Source organism: Melozone crissalis, unplaced genomic scaffold (assembly GCF_028551555.1).
Source record: "Melozone crissalis strain CALT ecotype California unplaced genomic scaffold, PUWL_Pcris_2 ptg000018l_1, whole genome shotgun sequence".
In the NCBI taxonomy this organism is placed as follows: domain Eukaryota; kingdom Metazoa; phylum Chordata; class Aves; order Passeriformes; family Passerellidae; genus Melozone; species Melozone crissalis.
The window spans coordinates 4322982-4342113 of NW_026535796.1; the positions used below are offsets into that span (position 1 = coordinate 4322982).

The 19132-nt window shown below is 47.8% G+C and overlaps 1 protein-coding gene across 1 annotated transcript; it reads left to right on the forward strand.

Moving 5' to 3' along the window:
- On the forward strand, nt 1-19039 carry DISP2 (dispatched RND transporter family member 2). Its single transcript, XM_054275302.1, has 8 exons — nt 1-80; nt 7229-7675; nt 9940-9969; nt 11813-11936; nt 12706-12821; nt 13089-13207; nt 14067-14164; nt 14807-19039. Exons 1-8 carry the CDS (start codon nt 1-3, stop codon nt 18224-18226), a joined length of 4434 nt encoding a protein of 1477 aa, XP_054131277.1. The 3' UTR covers nt 18227-19039.
- The last annotated feature ends 93 nt before the right edge of the window (nt 19040-19132 follow it).

Here is a 19132-nt window from a genome sequence, read left to right on the forward strand (position 1 = left end):
ATGGAGGCCGCGCCCGCCCCGCCGCCCCGGGAGCCGCGGCCCGAGGGGACGCGCCGCGGTCGCGACCCCGCCTCGCCCAGGTAGGAGCTGCGGGATCGGGACAGGGACGCGGAGCCGGTGCCCCGGCGGGTGGGAACTGCAGCCCTGCCGCCACCACCGGTTCTGTGTGTGGAAGTGGTCGGTGTCACCGGGTTTTCCTGGGACCGGGACCCCCCAGTCCTGCCGAGGTGTGTCCCATCCTCCCACCGGGGGTGCAGACAGAGTCCCTCGCAGCCTGCAAGGCTGCCCACCCGCGACTCGGGCTCTGGCGACGTGTGCTGCCCAGCCGGGGTCCCGGTTGCTCCTGCCCTGGGGCCAGGAGCACCAAGCACAGCTATTTGTGCCAGGGGGGCTTCCTGGTTTGGCCTCGCGGGCAGGTTCTGATCCTGCAACATGGTGTGCTCTCCCTTCTGCAGCAACGGGAGAGCTATTGTTGGGCAGCTCAGCGTGTTTCAGACAGAGCCTTAGTGCAATCAGCTGTGGGCAAACATGGGTTTCAGTCCAAAGATCTCCTCCATAAACCCCCACATCCCTCATCCCCCTGTGCCATATGCTCCCTTACCTGGTGTCTTAAGCCAGGTTAGCAGCCACAATCATCAACATTTTCTGGAAACATCAACAAGCCCAAAATCATGGGCAAGGAGCCATCCCATATTCACAAGTACATTGGCATTTGTTAGACCAGGGCAACAGACCTAAGCTCTTCAGATTCTGCTTGACAGAGCACAGCCCGAGGTCAGCAGCACACAAATCCTTTCTGAAAGCCCAAGGGTTCCATTTGTGTCTGGTACAGGATATTCACGCTGAGGGAGCCCCACCCGCCCGGGAGCACTGGCAGGGCACTCACTGCTGTCAGACAGCTCTGATGTCCCCGGCCAGAGGCTGCCGTGCCTGGGGGGGTCTCTCTCCTGTGGCTCTCACACAGTCCAGCACTGGTTTAGACCTCGTGCATTCAATGGGGGCAAAGCTGTCACTGGAGCCATTTTCTTTGCTTGTCTGAGTACTCCTTGGCCATTCAGACAGGTCTTGAAATGAACACTGCAGCCCGCAAGAGGTACGTTACAGAGAGTTAAGCCACCTGACAGAGATGCATTTCTCATCCATGCTGCTCACTCAGCTCTGTGGTCTTCACCTTCTGCCCTAGCCAAGGCTCTTCATCATCAATGCTCACTGCATCAGCAAAAAAACACAGATGTCAGAAAACACCACTTTCCTCCTGGCCTCTTTCAGCCTGGGACACTAAGGTGGAGATTTTCTTTTCCTTTCCCTTTCCATTTCACTCCTTTTTTTATTTCCTTCTAAACAAGGCTTAGCAAGTATGATTTTCCCAGTGCAGACAGAGCTGTTCTGGCACTGAAGGCTGGGTGGGAGCCTTGAGCCCTCTGTCTCTGGCTCTATCCCAGCACAACCACCTGCACCCACAGCAGCAGCAGCAGCTGCCTGGCGTAAAGGTAAGGCCGTTTGCACGAGTCAATGGAAAGGTTTATAAAACTAAACTTTTCCTGGCAGACTACGTGGGAAGCAGAGTTTTGCAGTCTCATTAATTTTTCATGATGATTTAACATACTCAGGAGTCTCACTAACAAAAAAACTGTAGGTCTTCTCAAGGGTATGCACGATCCTGCTGCTAGACTGAAAAAGCAAAACAAAAGAACTCGGTAGGAATTGTTCGGTGCACAAGGATTTGCCGCAGCCAGAGCAGGAGATGGATTGCTCAGGAGTGCCTGTCTCTCCCTGTCAGGGAGACAGGGAGCGAGATAACGAGGTGACAGTGAAACTCACTGAACCCTTCCCTAATCCCAGGGAAAGGGCATTCTTATCTCCTTAGAAAATACAAAGAAAAAAGCTCTTTTTCTCAAGAGCTCCACTGCAGTTTTGCTGGTGGTATGTTCAAAGAGAAATTTAAATTCCATTATAAAAGCACATTCTTAAAAAGTCATTTAGAGCTCTCCAGGAAAAAGCTATTAGTCTAGATGGAAGCTGACCTATAGCACATGGATTTAATCCAGAAAGAATTCATATTTCTTTTTCATTGGGGAACACTTGCACAGCTGATATGCAAACAAAACTCTGCTAGAGGAAGGAAAAAAAGGGGAAAGAGAAACAAACTAGCTTTTTTTTTTTTCTGAATGAAATTTTGTGGGACTTAATGTCTAATTGAGCAAAGGTTCTTGATGAAAAAGGGCTCTGGTTGTAGGCAAGGTACAGACTTCTGCCATTTTTCCACTTGTTTTTATTCCCCCTTGAGAATCCTCGGGCAATAGGAGAAGTTGTAGTTTGAGTCAGGCATCAGACAGCTCCATTCACTCGGTAGGTGTTTCCCATCTTTCATATGCAAAGTGCTTCTTTCTTGATCCTCTCTTTAGTATGCAAAGGGGGAAATGATCTATTAAAAAAAAACCCAGTGCTTATAGAAATGGGTTTGGTGACGAGGGTGGAATTAGGCAGAGAAAGGGGCCATTCCTGCAAAAGACTGAATATTTTTGGTCCATTACCCTCTCAGAACCTCTCCTGCTGCTCTCCTGCTGCTGTGGCTTGGGGGGGGACAGCAAGACCAGGGAGAGCCAAAAACTGGAGTTGCTTAGGAAAAGGAAGGTGGTCATATGCTGCTATTTCCCTGCCTGCAAAGCTTCCTCCAGCCCAGCTCGGCTCTGTGTGCTGCAGAACGAAACCATCCTGAGGGGAATGTGCTGGGAGCAAGAAGCCAACATGGCATGTTTCCAGTAAAGCACCCTGCTAGGGCCAAGTGAGCAGCTAAAGCCTAAAGGCAGGTCCTGCAGCCATTCTCTGTGGGGCAGAAGGATGCTGGTCTCTGGAAAAGGGAGATAATCCCTGCCAGGGGGACAGACTGACAGCATACAGCCCTTGGCTCCTGCCCCAAACCCTGTATCCCACCACTGCTCCACATCCCTGCAGACCTGGAATGGCAGAAAACTTCCGGCCATTTCCAGAAATGGCCAGAAATGGCCATTTCCTTAGAAATCCTGACCTTCTCTTTCCTGTTTCCTTGTGGGAAGAAGCTCCAGTCCGTTTGCTGGGTCCCCCACATACTGTGGGGTGTTTATGCCCTGGTACTCATCTCAGAGAAGCACTGCTGCACTCAGAGTGGCTTGGTCAGGTCCACAAATTGGATTATTATTCTGTCTAGACATCTCAGGGCAAGAGACAGGGAAGCAAAGAGTGAGAGCAACACAGCTCACTGGTGTGGGTAACAGGAGCAGTTAACCCTAGTTCATCCCTTCCCTTACACCCCTTCTTTTCTCCTTTGCCAGCATCTCTGTGGTTGCATCCAGCTGAGCCTGGAAAAGAAAGTGGAGGCCGTCAGCTGCCTCTGTAGGCTTTTCTCCAGCTGAGACACCATTTCTGCCTGTTTAATCCCAAAGATATCAAATATCTGACACAGCCCAGAGTGGGAGTGAGTCTTAAAAATAGAAGTCTTTGTCAGTGTCAGCGTGGCAAGCAGAGTCCAGTGTGGTGCTCTGCCCTCTTCTCCTCATGTCTGACAGCAAACAGACATCAAAAATCCCCAGAAACATTCTTCTAACATAGTTCAGGGTCCTGAGGGCCCAGAAAAGTAATAGTGACACGGTTTCAGGCAAAGGAGGAGCAGCCTACGTGTCTGGTGCAGACCTCAGCAGAGCAAAGGTTAAGCTCACCAGCACTACAGCTAATTGGGAGAGCAGCAAGTGAGACTCGAATTCTGCTGAGCTGCCAGCAGTGATTATCCAAACCCATCATTATTTGCAAGCTCCAGGTTTCCCTGGAGATTGTGGATAGCCAAGGTCACATCGTCATGGAGTTGGAGAGGGGTGAGCATAAGGGAACTCATATCCAGAGGGTGATTGACAGAGCTGTAATTGTTTAGTCTGAGAAAGAGATAATGGAGAGAAGTCACAAGTGAATGATCCAAACTTGCCAAAGTTATTCCAGAATCTGAAGTCACTGAGCAGGTCAGGGATTGAGTTAGGAAACGACATGTGGGGGAAGAGCAGAACTTGACAGCATTTCACAGCAAAGATGGTAAACAAGGAGAGTGTGATTTTGAGTGAAACATTAGACTCAACGTTACCAATGTATGTGCAGAAAACCCGGAGGCAATCTGCAATATCCAAGAGTTTGGCATCTGCTTTCCCCACCAGGAGGTTTTGTAGCTGAGGGGTTTGTGGAGGAAGAATTTGTCATTGCATGGTCTCCTGCCTCTCCCTGACCACATTCAAAGTGTATTTTGTAAAAGCCCTTTTGTTCTGCCCAGTGTCACATACTCACCCTCAGATGAGGCAGACAGGCTAATTAAGTCATGAAAAGCCTCTGGTCCCAGATTACTGTGCACATACAGTAGTTTAAAGGGATAAGAATTTTGCTTTTCCTTTGAAAAAAAAATCTGAAATATAGTACAGGTGTAGGAACACCAAAACACAAGATGTCAGTGCAGCAGTGTCTTTATGAATTATTATGCACTGTAGGAGAACATCACCTATTTAAAGCGTGCAGCTAGGGAAAACAATGGGATCAAGGTAGAGGAAAAAGAGTAACTTAGAGGCAACAAAAAGGGAGTCAGAAAAGGTCAAGACCTTGTCAAAGCATAACACTACCATGACCTCAGCTCTGATAAAAATTCCCTGCAGTACAAAACTACAAACCACAAAGTCACTGGACACATGGGAGGAGTGGGATGATTTACACTTAAAGCTTGAGAGTGTGGCTTGAGGGACCCTCCAGGTCAGCTGTCCCAAACAACCTCTGCCCCTGCAGCTCACCAGCACTGCAGGGGACATGGTGGTTTAGCATGCTCCCATCAGGTTGCTGCGGTAATTAGCAGAGAAGTGCAATGACTAATTGAAGGTGTAATTTTATGTGCTGACTGCCACAGACCCTGATCTTTCCTTGCTCTGTCTGCAGCGCTCCTGCCCCGTGCTGCACCTGAATCCCTCCCTGGGCTCTGATGGGGCTGTAAGAACCCCAAACAAGATTTCAGATTGCATCTCCTGAGCAGCTTTGCTGGCTCTGCATTTGTAATCTCATATATGACAAGTGTGGAATCTCCTGTTGTGAACTACCTTTACACAGAGCTCTAACACAAATCACACGCTTGAGAGGCCAGGTAATCCTGTCACTAATCCACCTGGGACAGGACAGCAAGGACTTCAAGCCTATTGTTGATGTTATTTGACAAGTTCTGTGGGTGACTGGGATATCATTGTCACAGTTCAGGAGCTTCTGCTTTGCCAGCTGCTCTCCCTCTTGCTGTTTTGAACCAGCTCAGTACCAGTACCTTGATTGCAGCTTAGAGGCAAATGAGCACTGGAACTGCTGGGGACAACCTTATCTCACTGAGGTGAGATAAGGTGTGTGCACACACCTGTCTGCTGGTTTTCTGGCACCTGCTTCAGCACAGACACCACATCAATTATGGCTTCTGAAGTCAGGACCCAGGAATGTGCTATCTGTGTCTGTAACTGCTGCAGCTTTCATTAGGCTTAGAAACTAAATGTAGCATTGGATGGTGGTTAATCAGGCAAGATTTCTCTGTTACTGCTCCCTGGACTAGTACAATGTGCACGTGAAGCTACATGTGATGCCTGTGCCATGAGTGTCCCCATTGGCAGTGGTGTAACTGCTACCACAAACATGACCCTGCTGTAATGATTTTAATGAAATAAGCCCATTTGGTACAATCATGAAATATAGTTTATCAGTGTTGATAAACTCAGCTGATGTTGGAAAGTACACAGCACAGACTGCCAAGGCCAATATGTCCTGCTTTCTGGAAAAAATAGCAATTTTCAAGCAATACTGAGCTAATAGTATTCTCCAGATTCTTTTGTCTTTAAAAATCTCATGCCAGTTAACTTTGGGTGCAATTCTAGAGACATGTAATCACTAAAATTCTGCCCTTTTCCAAGGCTGTGAAAAAAATATAAGAGATATCCTTTCCCCAACTTTTTACCTTCATTTTTTCCCACACCACACCAGGTGCCTTAGGCTAAAGTTCATCTCACTGCAGTCTTGTCCCAACACTCATAATTCTTTGATGACTTGAGACATTTTGTGATTCTGGCTGGCCTGAACTGCTTGTCCTTTTTAATCCTGGACGCCAGGCACTGCAGCAAGACACATCATTCAGCTGTAAGAGACCATGGCACGTGCTCTGAACAAGGACCAGAAACTGCCGCTGTTTGCATCTCTTGGGACAGTAATTCCTAAAGCACTTTTGGGGTCATAAGGACCTCAGACTATGGTGTGTGAAGGGGTTTTTGGTGTCACACATACTAAGCAATCCCTCAAAGTATTATTCAAACTTTCTCAAAGCTAGCAAAATCTCCCAGGCTCTATAAATCAAGAACTATAGGAATGAAATAATGTTTTACATTCCTTGGAGGGAAGAAAGTGTATCCTGCAGAAACCTCATTACTTGGGAACTAGAGTCTGCAAATGTTTTGTCTAAGTAAATTCAGCAGCCAGAGGATAGCCAAGATTCAAAGGATCTATAGAGATCCCAGTCCATCCCCTCCCTACAAGGTAAGACCAATAAAATTTGTTGCTGTCATCCTTGGGAGACATGTGTCTAAAAAGTTCCTGAAGAGCCCAGTGGAGCATGCAGGACATGGGAGCCATGAAGGAATGTGCCAGGCTGGAGGCTGAAGGCCCTGTTAGATGTCACAGCCCTCAGGTTCACTGCTCAGCTGTGTCAGTGCCAGGGATGACTCACTCTCCTGCTGACCCAACATGGAGCAGTGCCAGTCCTCCTGCAGAGCAATCACACTAATTAATCCTCCCAAGGAGTGCAGATAATTGAGTGGCTTCTTCATATGCAGATTCCTTTCAATTCTGTTGTCCAGACTTCTGTAATTTCTCTGGGTCCTCAGTTAGGACCCTCCTGGCACAATGAAATATCCCAGAGAATTTTTGGGTGGGATATTAGCCAATTTTTCAAACTTTTGAAGCAACACAAAGGATGGATTACAGAATTCTCCATCGCTTGGGATCCCTGAATGAGTCATGGATGTCTTTATAAAAAGCATAATCCAGTTCAGCCCTCAGGCAGACTCCTGGTAGAGGATACAGTGGGTGAGGTTTGACATTTGTGTTATGTGGGAGGTCTGTAAGCATCTCCAGTTTTTGGGATGCAGCTCCCCAGCGCAGCCTTTCAACCTCTCCCGTTTTACCTTTCCCTTCATTTCTCTCCTAGGGAAAAACAAAATGCAGGACCTTGCCAGACCTGCCTTGCCATGCCAGAGATTGGGAATGCTGAGCTCAGCTACAGTGGCACTTCCTGGGAAAAAATCTGCCCGGTCCATCACTGCCCCATTCCTGCATCCCCTGGGCTGGGAGAAGACAACCTGCCCTCCTCCAGCCACACGCTTGGGCCAGGCTCCACCCAGTCCAACGGGCAGGTGCCAGGCAGCTCCCAGGACTGCCAGCAGCAGCACCCGTACCACCCCTGCAGCCAGGAGGAGTCCCGAGGCAGCTACGGCCTGCCCTCGCTGCCTGGGCACGGCGAGAGGCCCGTGCTGTGCTCCCACCCCTCCAGCGGGGACCTTGTGGCCGCCTCCCACCCCGAGGCCCCGGACACGCCCTGGAAGCAGTGGTCCCCCGGGCAGCGGCGGCCGGTGCAGCACCACGTTGTCACAGTCAGGTAAGGGGCACAGCGAGGGCGGCGTGGAAGAGCAGCTTCCACACTCGGTGGGGGAACTGGGAGGGATGAGCAGGGGCTGAGCTGTGATGGATGGAACGTGGGTTTGCTCTTCAGCTCGGGGCAGCAGCTGCTCCAAAACACACGGAAAGATCCAGTTTGCTCTCTACCTCTATGTGGGTGTACAGAGAGCTGCCATTCCCACGCCAGGGAGAGGTGGGATTTCCTTCTTATGGGAGTGGCTGGCTAAAGCCAAGGTCACTCAGTCACTCCTAGGTCATGCAGCTGTGAACAGGCCCATCTTCCTTTACCTCTATTTTCTCCCTTTGCACTCCAAGCCACCCAGCTGCCAGTCCTTTATCTTGGCAGTGGTGGGAATAGAACTTGTTCTTTTCCTGCCCCCACAGAAGCTGCTGCCAGTGCTGGGAGAGAGTGGCAGCAGAGGGTAACAAGCACTGGCTACAGCTGAGCAGTGAGAGATACAAAAGGGGAGAACATTATTTGGCTTTCCAGGTTGGGCAGCAACCAGCGTATGAATTCTTTGTTGTCCAGGACAGAATCCATTTGTGTGCAGTGCCTGGGTAACAAGAGCCTGAGCTACAACCTCTGCTCCTTCCAGCCAGCATCATCCTTCCTCCTGAGTGTGCCTGGCACAAGAGATCGTGATCCCTTCACTGCTGTAGCCATAGCCACTGAATCCTGATAAAAGATGGCACAGGATTCCTTTCTTGCCTGTGTACAGCATTGCAGTGTTAGGCACAAAGGCCCTTTAGAGTCTCATTTTCCAGCCATTTACACAGGATTTAATTTGCTTGTTTGTGTAGAGAAACTGCAGTCAAAGGAGCCTAGGTCCTTTTTCTGAATCGTTTTCCTGGATCCTTTTTCTGGATCCTTTTTCACTCATGTGCTATCAACAAAATTGCCAACCACATCCTCTGTAACAGGTTATTTAAGCAGGAAGCACAACTGGATTGTAAATCCCTGGCAGAGTGTGCAGCGCCAGCAGTCAGAAAAGTGATAACATAATAATGCCAGAATGAGGTTTTTAATCCAAGCAAATCTGCTTGAAGAGCTATTGTGAGGGAATTAGCACAGGATGGGCAGTGTACTGCTGGAGAGAGACCTTGCTTTGATAATCTGGGCAGGCTTTTGCTCTGCTCCTCTCTGTCCCACATCTGCAGAGCATTAGCGTGACGAGCAAACACAGAATCGTTTTTTACGTGAGCCACCCGGAGTGACTGTGCCATGGGGAGCTCTCCTCCACTGCTGCTCCATTTCTCCCACTCATAACAAGGCCAGGAAGGATGAGCTGCCCCAAGGCTGGCTGCTGCAAGGAGGGGGGACCATCTGCCCAGCACAGATACTGGAGTGCAGCAGGACCTTCTCCCAGGCTGAGCAGGAGTGTGGGAGGCTGAGAGGAGGAGGGAGCACTGGCTGAGCAGAGCCTGGCACAGCTGTGGAAGGAGGTGGGAGCAGTTCTCTGCGAGCTGTGACCAAGCCAAGGCCGTGCCAGACTGGGCCATGTTTCAAGGGGACGTTTCAGTGCAGAAAGAGAGAGCAGAACAAAAGGTCCTGGAGATACCTGACCCAACAAGATGCAGCTGTTCTGCCAGGATGCTGGTGGAAGGTTTGTCCTCAGGGATTCATTAACAAATTTTGGATCCCCTGGGGAAGGCTTCTTTATTCCTCCTCTTAGAGCCCTTCAAGTAGGAGTAACAAATGCTCCTCTGAAGAAAATCCAAATCAAATATTTTTAGCAGCTCACTGGCTTTCTGCTCTTATAGCCTGAAAAGACAGTCCTTGGAGGGACCCAGGAAACAAACGAGAGTCATCTTTTTGGTGAGCTGAGCTAAAGAGAAAATAAAAACTAACTATAGTTGTTGCTAGCCCGGCTCATGAGATTTGAAAAAGAGGTTTGCTTTTGTCAAGAAACACTTTAGGAAGTGCAGGGAAAGCACTTAAACCAGACAGATTTTAATGGATTTCTATAGGACTGTGTTGCTAATGTTCAGTTCTCTCTGGAAGGTTTTCTGAGAGGGACAAAAGGAGGAGTGACTACATGGCTTCCCATCCTGTTTGGTTAAAATGGGAGAGGAAAAGGCTCTATTATTCATTAAACTAATTCACACAGTGACAGAACTGTGTCAGCACTGGCTCACCTTGGTGCTTACATCACTGCAAGGGTTAATCTGCTCAGGGATCAGCCCAGCACTGGGCTTCCCAAGAAAATAATAAATGAACACATCTTTTTTCCTTTCTGTCTGCAGACATGACAAAGCTTTCAGGATGCCAAAAAGGTATGTTTAACAGCAAAAGCTTCCTTGTCCTTGTACCCTGTGATCAGTGCTCTCCTGTCCTGCTATTAGGAGAAGCAGAGTGCTCCTGCTGGTGACATCCCAGCAGGCCCGGCTCCAGAGGCGAGGTCAGCGCTCCTGGGGCTTTCCACTCCTTGGAAAAATCTCCATTGGCTTGTGAGATCAATTTAACCTGCATTAATGAATAGTAACACTATCTCAGTAGCTGTTCTTGGGCAGGTGCCTGGCCCTAACCCATACAGTAGCTTTATATATATATTTATATATATATAATAATTCTATATGTGTCTGTGTCTGTGTGTATGTATATATGTGTATGTATAAATGTGTGTGTGTGTGTGTGTGTGTGTAAGATTAATCCAGCTTGTCTCATCAGAGGAGCAATAAGGAAAAGAGCCCATCCATGACATAAACTCATCTTTTCAAAAGACAGAAAATTTTAAATATATTTATCAAAATTAAAATAATTTGATTGCGTTCTACTTCTGTTTAAAATCTGACTTTTTTAAACTATTGCTTCTGGATGGTTTGGATAAGCACCTTCTGTCATCAGCGACTGCAGCTGTTTTTTTTGTTCTTTTTTCTGGTAATTGGACATGGAAATACCCAAAATAGCCTCCAGAAATTCGGTACTCTAATAAGTGAAGAGCAGTTTTGTTCATTTTTATAGTAAAGACTTCATCTATGAAAACAAACTTGATAAGGCAATTGTAAATTGAAAAAAAAAAGGCAAAATAACAAAAAAAATCAAAAGTCATGTGAAAAGCTGCTTGAAGTGCTTGTCATGACTTCTAATTCTGAAATAGCTGCGGTGGAGTCCCAGGCAAAAGGGGGAAAAGAGCAGGCAAGGAGAAACATTCCATCTCAAATAAAGTTCATAACTATTCCACTTGCCTTCACAAATATTTGTCAGCTATTTTTGAACAAAGAATTTTTTATATTTCAGAAGTACATCAGAACACAAAAGAACTATCCTGCCAAACCAGAGCAGGAACCCATTCTGCTATCTTACATCTCAACTGATATTCCTGAGGAAGACAAAAAATCTTGACACAGTAAAACTTGCACTGGTAAAAAATGTGGGAGAGTAACTTTCATAGATCATCCTATATGTGAGACAGTTTGTCCCAAAGGAAAAACAGAACTTGGAGAGAAAATTTTATACAAGCTCCTTAAGAAAAAAAGTAACTGACAAATAATACTTGGGCCAGAGTAAGCTGCTTCCCTGGAAGGGTTTTGATGTCATCAAAATTTTGTGACCCATCATTAAAATTGAATGTATTCTAGTTAATATGTATGAATTTAGAGCAGTGTCTAAATACACTAATTTAGACCAATGACAGTGGGCTTGCTTGGGTCAGTTACCTTCAAGGACTCTTCAGAATTACCCAAAGATTTCTCAGGGTCCAGTTTGGAAATCTGTAGCCTAAACTGTTGCAGCCACCATCTGACATTGCACAATCTGGGAGAAATTAAGAGGCTCTTTCTAAATGCAATCTTTGAACTTAAATGTTTAAAGCTTCATTTTGCTTGAGGACACAAGAGTCTGGTTTTTATTATTTCTGATTGAAAAAGCTGGAAAACGCAGAGAGGCAAAATGTAATTACCCGAGTTAATTAGAGCTGCCTGCAAATATCCAGTTAGAGGTGTAATGTGTTCATTAATAGCTGCACCAGAGCCTCCAAGCTTCACAGTAAATAACTGTGCAAAGCGGAGACCCCGATTTTCTCCTTCCAGTTACTCCCAGCTCACTGGCTCACAGCAGGTTTGTGCTCAGAGCAGAAGCACCTGACCAGCTGCATTGTTCTCCTCCTGTTGTGTGCAGTTACTCGCAGCTGATGGCGGAGTGGCCGCTGGCCGTGCTGCTGCTGTGCTCCGTGGCGGCGGCCGTCTGCACCGTGGCTGGGCTGCTGCTTGGGAACCTGCCTGACTTTGCAGAGCCCCTAATGGTGAGTGCCTGCAGCTCAGGGATCAACGGGAATGGAAGGAAAATCCACGCCCAAGCCGTGATATCAATCATCCCTCCAAGACGAGCAGAATGTGCCAGTCCTGCACAGCTGCCCCTGACACACGGGGAGAACACGGCCCACGCTCATCCCTCAGCTGTGCTGTGCACTCCCACCACGCCCTCACTCCAGTGTGGAGACACTGCCAGCACAAACTGGGATTGCTCCCTTTGCTCCCTTTGCAAGGCTGGAAGGCTGGGATTGCCCACAGTGAATAGCTGGGCTTGGCAGAGCCGGGATAGAGGAGCTGGCTTTGGCTCCTGCAGTCTGTGCATGAGGCTTTTGGAGAGCATGCCCTGTTCTGAGCACTATGCTCATGGAATGTTTTCCATGAGGAATGCCACGTTCCCTAAAATCATCCCTGCCTCTGGCTCATGGAGGAGTCTTGAGAAAATAAGAATACACTAGAGTTTGTCCACAAAAAGGAGAATTGGTGCCATTTCTGTAAAGAACTACTACACTTAAAAAGGAGGAGAAATTTGTAGTAGATCAGGGAGAGATAATTGTAGCCATTGTTGATGGGAAGGGAAAGAGAAGTGGAAAGGGAAAGGGAAAAGGTTCATATTTTTCTCTTATCTCTGGGGTGCAGTATTTCCAGGGAAAGTTCAATTTGTATCTTTCCAAGATGCAGTAATAGTCTCCTACAGTTTCCATGTGCTGGAGGAGGCCTAAGGACAGCTGAGCTGTGACAAAGCCCTTTTCCTTGGTGCAGGGTTTCGAGCCACGGGACACTGACATTGGCAGGAAGCTCATTGTGTGGAGGAATATTGAGAGCCATACAGGCTACAAGAAGACTCTTTCCCTTTCTCCCTATGCCAAGAAGAAAAGGTATTTGAGCTTGGTTTGGGGGATTTGAGGAACATGTTGGTTGTAAAGTCACATATTCAATATTCCAAAATATTTATGTGAATTCCATACATTCTATGCTTAAAAGCAACTGAGGCATTGGAGGGTTTGAAGTCCTTGTGCCTGCAATGCATTTAGGCTCCCTATTGCTGTGTCTGGCACCACAGCCTTGTCAGTGAATGTAACTCCCAGCCAGACACTCTCCTGTTAATAATCACTGTTATTAATAATAATCTGCCCTCTTGCTAGCTATGATGACCTTGGCATTGGCAGAGGACAGAAGGCTGCTCAGGGAGAACAAGCAGCGAGGACACGGAGAATGGTGGAAACCAGCAATGGAGCAGATGGATTCTTCTGTGGTCCCCCAGGTGACTGAAATCTTGGTGAGGCAGTAAATACTGCACACCCAGAACTCAACTGACAGAACTGTCAGAGCTCAGGACACAGGGAATACTGTGAACTTGCTCTAAGCAAGCAGTGTGTGCAATTCTACCTGTGAGAGCTCTGACAGCGCCCTCCCAGCTCTTCACACTTCAGTGGTCACAAAAGGCTGGTTCAGAAATTCTGAAGGGTTATTTCTCCTTAACTCTTTGCCATATTTCTTGTTTTCCCTTTAGAAATATACCTTGCAAACACATATTAAAGGACCAATGTTTTCACCATTTACCCATTTCAAAAGTGAATACTCTGAAAAAACAGCGTATGCCCCACTTGCTGTCTGCTCCCTCCCCTTGTCTGCTTCCTCTCCCTCTCTGTTCCTTCCTTCTTTTCTTCTTGAAAAGTGTACATGGCAGTAAAATCTGGAGAGAAAAACAGAAAACTCCAACACCCCCCAGATTTGTCCCAAAATGGGCAATTTTTGTTCTGTTCCCTGCCTTCTATCCACCTCTGGATACAAGTCACACACGAAGCCCACAGCTCCTTGGGGGTTTTTGGCTGAGCTCAAGCTCCTCCCTTGTTCCAGGGATGCAGAACCAGAGGCCAGCAGTCACTAAAGGCAAGCTGACATTTGATTTTGAGAATGTCCTGATGCTGCTGACCTATTTCAAGGGGCAGGGGTGAGGTCACACAAGGCACATGCTCACTACTGTCTTGTGACCTGCTTCCCTCCAGGGAGCCCTCCAGAGCAGTCCTACAGACAGATATATATTCCTTTTTTCTGTGAAGACTGGCTGATTCATCTTCATTACCTCATTTTATGATTTTTTTCCTTCTTCTTTATTTCAGAAAAGAGCTATTCCCAGCTGGTATTTATGTCCACAACTGCTGGGAGCTTATGGAACTTGCAAGCAATTCAGTCTATGTGTCAAATGGAACAAGACAAGGTCAGTGATGGCAGGAAGAACACATGTACAGGCTGTCTCTTTTCTGTCTGCTGCAGTCTTTGATGTCTTGCTGAGAGGATGCCAGACAAAAAACAGGCCATGCAACAGGTTTCACCTGGAGGATTCCAAAACATTTCACCTACTTGGCAAAATGGGGATGATCCCACCTGCCAGTTGCAAATTAAACAAGAATAAATGGAGACTGAACAGGAGCTGGTCCAGAAGCTAAAGGTGTCCATCAGAAGCTGCTGAGGATTTTGGGCAGCAGAACATAATTACAGAAATTGAGCTACTGGCCTGGAGACTGGTGGCAAGTTTTGCAAGTGGGAAGTTTAAATGGATGAGCTGTATTTGCTATAGGAGCCAAAATTTCAAATCTGCAGTTATAAAATATAAATAATGGACAGGGTTTGATTTTTGCAAAAGGCTACCAACTTTCCAAAACTTTGGTGTTTGGGATTTGTCCCTGGGAGGATGGCCAGGGATCGGTGGTACACTTTGCATAAAGGGGAAAAAGGAAAAAGAGGAGAGGAGGGGAGAGGAGAGGACAGGACAGGACAGGACAGGAGAATTACTGCAGTGAGTAAGGAACACTGAGGCTGCAAAAGAAGGTCTGACCTGATGCCCCCTCATGTTTTTCAGATCCGCTCCCACGTGCATTTTAGAGACCTCTGCCAGCGCACCGAAGCCAACGAATGCTGCCCAAGCTGGTCCCTGGGGAACTACATTGCTGTCCTGTACAACAGGTCCTCCTGTCTGGAGATAACCCAAGGGGACATCTCCCACACCCTGGCCCTGCTCCGTGCCTGTGCTCCAGACTACCACCGAGGTGTCCTCACTCCCTCCTGCATAGGCCCCGAAGCTGCCAGGCAGAAACACTCTCAGTGTGCCCAAGTCCCAGAAAAATGTACCCGCTTCAATGCCATCTACCAGCTGCTTCACTTCCTGGTTGACAGGGACTTTCTCAGTCCCCAGACAATGGAGTACCAAGTGCCCTCTCTCAAATACAGCCTGCTTTTCCTGCCTACAAGAAAAGGTGCATCTATGATGGGGATCTACTTAGACAACCTTGATACCTGGGATCTGTTTGATAACTACACATCTATCACTGGAATGGACCTGGGCCTTAAACAGAAACTATTCCAGCACTACCTTTTACTCGATACTAAGTATCCAGTCCTGGCAATATTAGCTATTTTTCTAAGCATTTCTTTTTATTTACGCTCAGTGTTTATTACCCTGATGGTATTGCTTGCTGTTGTCAGTTCTTTGATGATCTCCTACTTCTTGTACAAGGTGGCCTTCAGATTCACCTATTTCCCTTTTGTAAACCTGACAGCAGTCATCATTCTCAGCAGCATTTGTGCCAACCACACTTTTGTCTTCTTCGACCTGTGGAACCTCAGCAAGAGCCAGAACCCTTCCGCCGGGCTTGCTCAGCGGGTGAGTCAAACCATGCACCATTTTGCCTATCTCATGCTGGCCTCGTGCTTCACAACCGGTGCTGCCTTCTACGCCAGCTACATCAGCAACATCACAGCCATCCGCTGCTTCGCTGTCTACATGGGCACCTCGGTGCTGGTGAACCTGGTGTTCATGATGACCTGGCTGCCCTCTTCGGCCGTGCTCTATGAGCGCTACATCGCAGCGACCTGCCTTTACAAGGCAGAAGCCTACTGGAACAACAGCAGCCACAAGAGAGTGGCTCTCTCCGTCCATTACATCTTCCGGGCTCTCCAGAACACACTGTCTGAAACCTCCAAGCTGCTCTTTGAAAAGCTTCTGCCTTGCGGGGTCATCAAGTTTCGGTACATCTGGATCTGCTGGTTTGCTGCCTTAGCCATAGGAGGTGCCTACATTTCCTGTTCCAACCCCAAACTCAAACTCCCGACTCTGGAGACGTCGTCTGTCCAAGTGTTCAGGCTGAGCCATCCCTTTGAGAGGTACGATTCCGAGTACTGCCACCAGTTCATGTTTGAGAGGCTGGAGCACGGAGAAGGGCAGCGTATGCCTGTCACCGTAGTCTGGGGCATTCTGCCCGTGGATAATGGGGACCATTTCAATCCAAAAAGCAATGGCACCCTAGTGACAGACACCACCTTTACCATCCAAAACCCTGATTCCCAGAAGTGGCTCCTCGAATTCTGCCAAAAAGTGAAGAACAAAACTTTCTATTACCCTGATGCAGAACAGAAATCTACTGTGTGCTTCATGGAGGAGTTCCTCAGGTGGATGAACAGTCGCCAGTGCTCCCAGCGAGACCACAGCTTCAACCTTTGCTGTAACCAGTTCTCCTTCCCTTACAGAAGTGAAGTCTTCCTGCACTGCATCAAAATGATGCTCCTGGAAGAGGGCAGGGAAGGGGCAGAAACACATGATATGGGCCTCAGGTTTGATGGGGAGGGAAATGTCGCTGCCTTAGTGCTGCAGTTTCAAACTATCTATCATTATACCTTCAACTACAGCAGAGCCAAACAATTCTATGAGGAAATCAGCCTCTGGATAACAGAGGAAATGAAAACTGCCCCTGTGGGGCTTCAGAACGGATGGTTTACCAGTAAATTAGAGCTGTACAACCTCCAGCACAGTCTCAGCACAGAAACCATGGTGGTCATGGGGCTCTCCATAGCCATTTCCTTCGTGGTGCTGCTGCTCACGACCTGGAATGTTCTCCTTAGCGTTTTCTCCGTTACTGCCATTGCAGGCACCGTCCTGGTAACCACTGGCCTCTTGGTCCTCTTGGAGTGGCAGCTCAACGCAGTGGAGTCTCTCTTCATTTCAGCTGCAGTCGGTCTCTCTGTTGACTTCACTGTCAACTACTGCATCTCCTATCACCTGTGCCCCCATTCCGACCGCCTGAGCCGAGTGGCCTTTTCCCTGAAGCAGATGAGCTGTGCCACAGCCATGGCAGCTTCTGCTCTCTTCTCTGCAGGGGTCATTATGCTGCCTGCCACGGTGCTGGCGTACAGGAAGCTGGGCATATTCATCATGATGATCAATTGTATCAGCTGTGGGTTTGCCAGCCTCTTCTTCCAGTCGCTCTGCTGCTTCTTTGGCCCAGAGAAGAATTGTGGGCAGATCCTCTGGCCTTGTGCCCACACCATGAAAGACTACTCTGATGACTCCGGGCCGAACGGAAACTTTGCCTGTGGGGGCAGCGAGAAGCAAAACCGGTTGCGGAAAGTCCAGGAGTCCAACACTGCAAACGAACAATATGAGCTCCAACCCTTGTCCAGGAAACTCAGCGACAGTTTTGACAACAGCACTTCCACAAGCAAGCTGTCCAACCGGCCCTCTGTGCTCTCTGAAGACATACAAGTTGAAGACAACAGATGCCCTCGAGTGGGAACGCACCCCTCCCTGGAAAGAGAGAGACAGAGTCTGCAGGACGCGCTCGGAGACCAGCAGGTCAGCCTGTGCCAGTGTCCTGCCTTGCAAACTTCCTCTCCTTACAAGCACAGCACCTCAGAAACAGAAATTCACAGGGAGAGACTTTGCCGAGATTGCCGCTGTCAAAAGTATGGTCTGAAAGCATGGGATGGGTCTGGGCTGGACCACATCCAGCCAGCTGGCATGAAAGAAGAAGGGCAGCTCAATAAATCCCAGTACTCCAGTGACACTGCCCAGCAGCAGTCAGATTATACCTCAGACCACAGCCCTCTCCCTGCTGCTGACATCTACAAAATTCACAGATGCCTTTGTTCTCTTGGCAGCTCTTTTGATATGCTCAACATCTCCAGCGAGACGTCAATCAGCGATTTGGAGCAAGGCCTGAAGCTCGCTGAATCAGCCAGTTCCTGTCCCGATGCCTTAGAGCTGTCTGACTCCTACGGAGCCGCCGAGCGCGGTTACCTGAACGGGAAGAGAGATACCCTGCGGCTGGACCTGAGGGAGACGGTCTTTGATGTCTCTCCAGCTGCATCACAGCAGAACAGCTCTTCGTGGAAAAATCGCTTTGGAGTGGGGAACGAAGGGCCGGTCGTGCTGCCCAACAGCCAGCCAGACATGCCTGATGTCTGGATCAAACGATCCAGCGCACAAAGTTCTGGTTACAACAGCTGAGACCTCGCAGAAAGCAAAGCTGCTGCCAGGGAAAGGGGAAGCCTGAATGTCCTTAGAGCTGTAAATATCAATTTTTTCCTCCCACCTCTCCCAGAGCTGAGACTGAGACTATTTCTTAGCGTTTCAGCTGTGCAAACCGTGTGTTTTCACAGGAATCAGCAGAGCTGATGCCAGTGAGGATGTGAGAGCCATCGTGATGGACTACAAGCCCTTTGACTTCCAGTGTGTGGTGCCATGTTCAGAGCTGTTCACAGGACTTACTGAGTACACCTGGTTTGTCATTTCCTACAAGGTGATTAGGTTTTGTTTGCTTGAGATAAATAATGAGGTGAAGCTCCCCAGGTATTTAATGACAGAGAAAGAGAGCTCATGTTAAAAAAAAAAAAAATTAAAAAAAATCCCAAAACCGAACTACTGAAAATCTAGGTATCAAGTGAAGTGTGTTGTGAATAATAAGAAATAAAGTATTTAATTTTCTATTTTATGCAAAGTCCAGATCTACAGACCCCATCAAAATAGCTCAGATATTACAAAAAGTCCTGTCAAGATTTCTGAGTTGACACAGCTTCTTCCTGACTGTGGAAGAGGCTGCAGAATCCAGCCCAAACTTATTTCCAGTAACAACTTCTGCTTGTTTTATCTGAAGGAATTTTAATACTGCCAAAGATTTTCAGTGTGAATTTCCCCTTTGAAGGATTAAGTTCTTGTCCCCCCCAAACTCAGGTGCCTTGTTGTGTCCTCTTTACAGAGTGTTTCCACTCAAGGCATTCCCCTCAAACATGTAACTTTTTAAAATTCACATATCTGGTGAATCTTGAATTTTAGGGTTTTTCCCCTCTCTACCATAAACAAACAGGAAAACAAATATTTATTTGCCCTTATTTGTTGAAAAATATAACATTCTCT

Coding starts and splice junctions, on each gene's coding strand:
- DISP2 (XM_054275302.1), top strand. CDS start 1: ATGGAGGCCGCGCCCGCCCCGCCGCCCCGGGAGCCGCGGCCCGAGGGG. Junction 12,822..13,088: donor CCCTATGCCAAGAAGAAAAG/GTATTTGAGCTT, acceptor CCCTCTTGCTAG/CTATGATGACCTTGGCATTG. Junction 14,165..14,806: donor GTCAAATGGAACAAGACAAG/GTCAGTGATGGC, acceptor CATGTTTTTCAG/ATCCGCTCCCACGTGCATTT.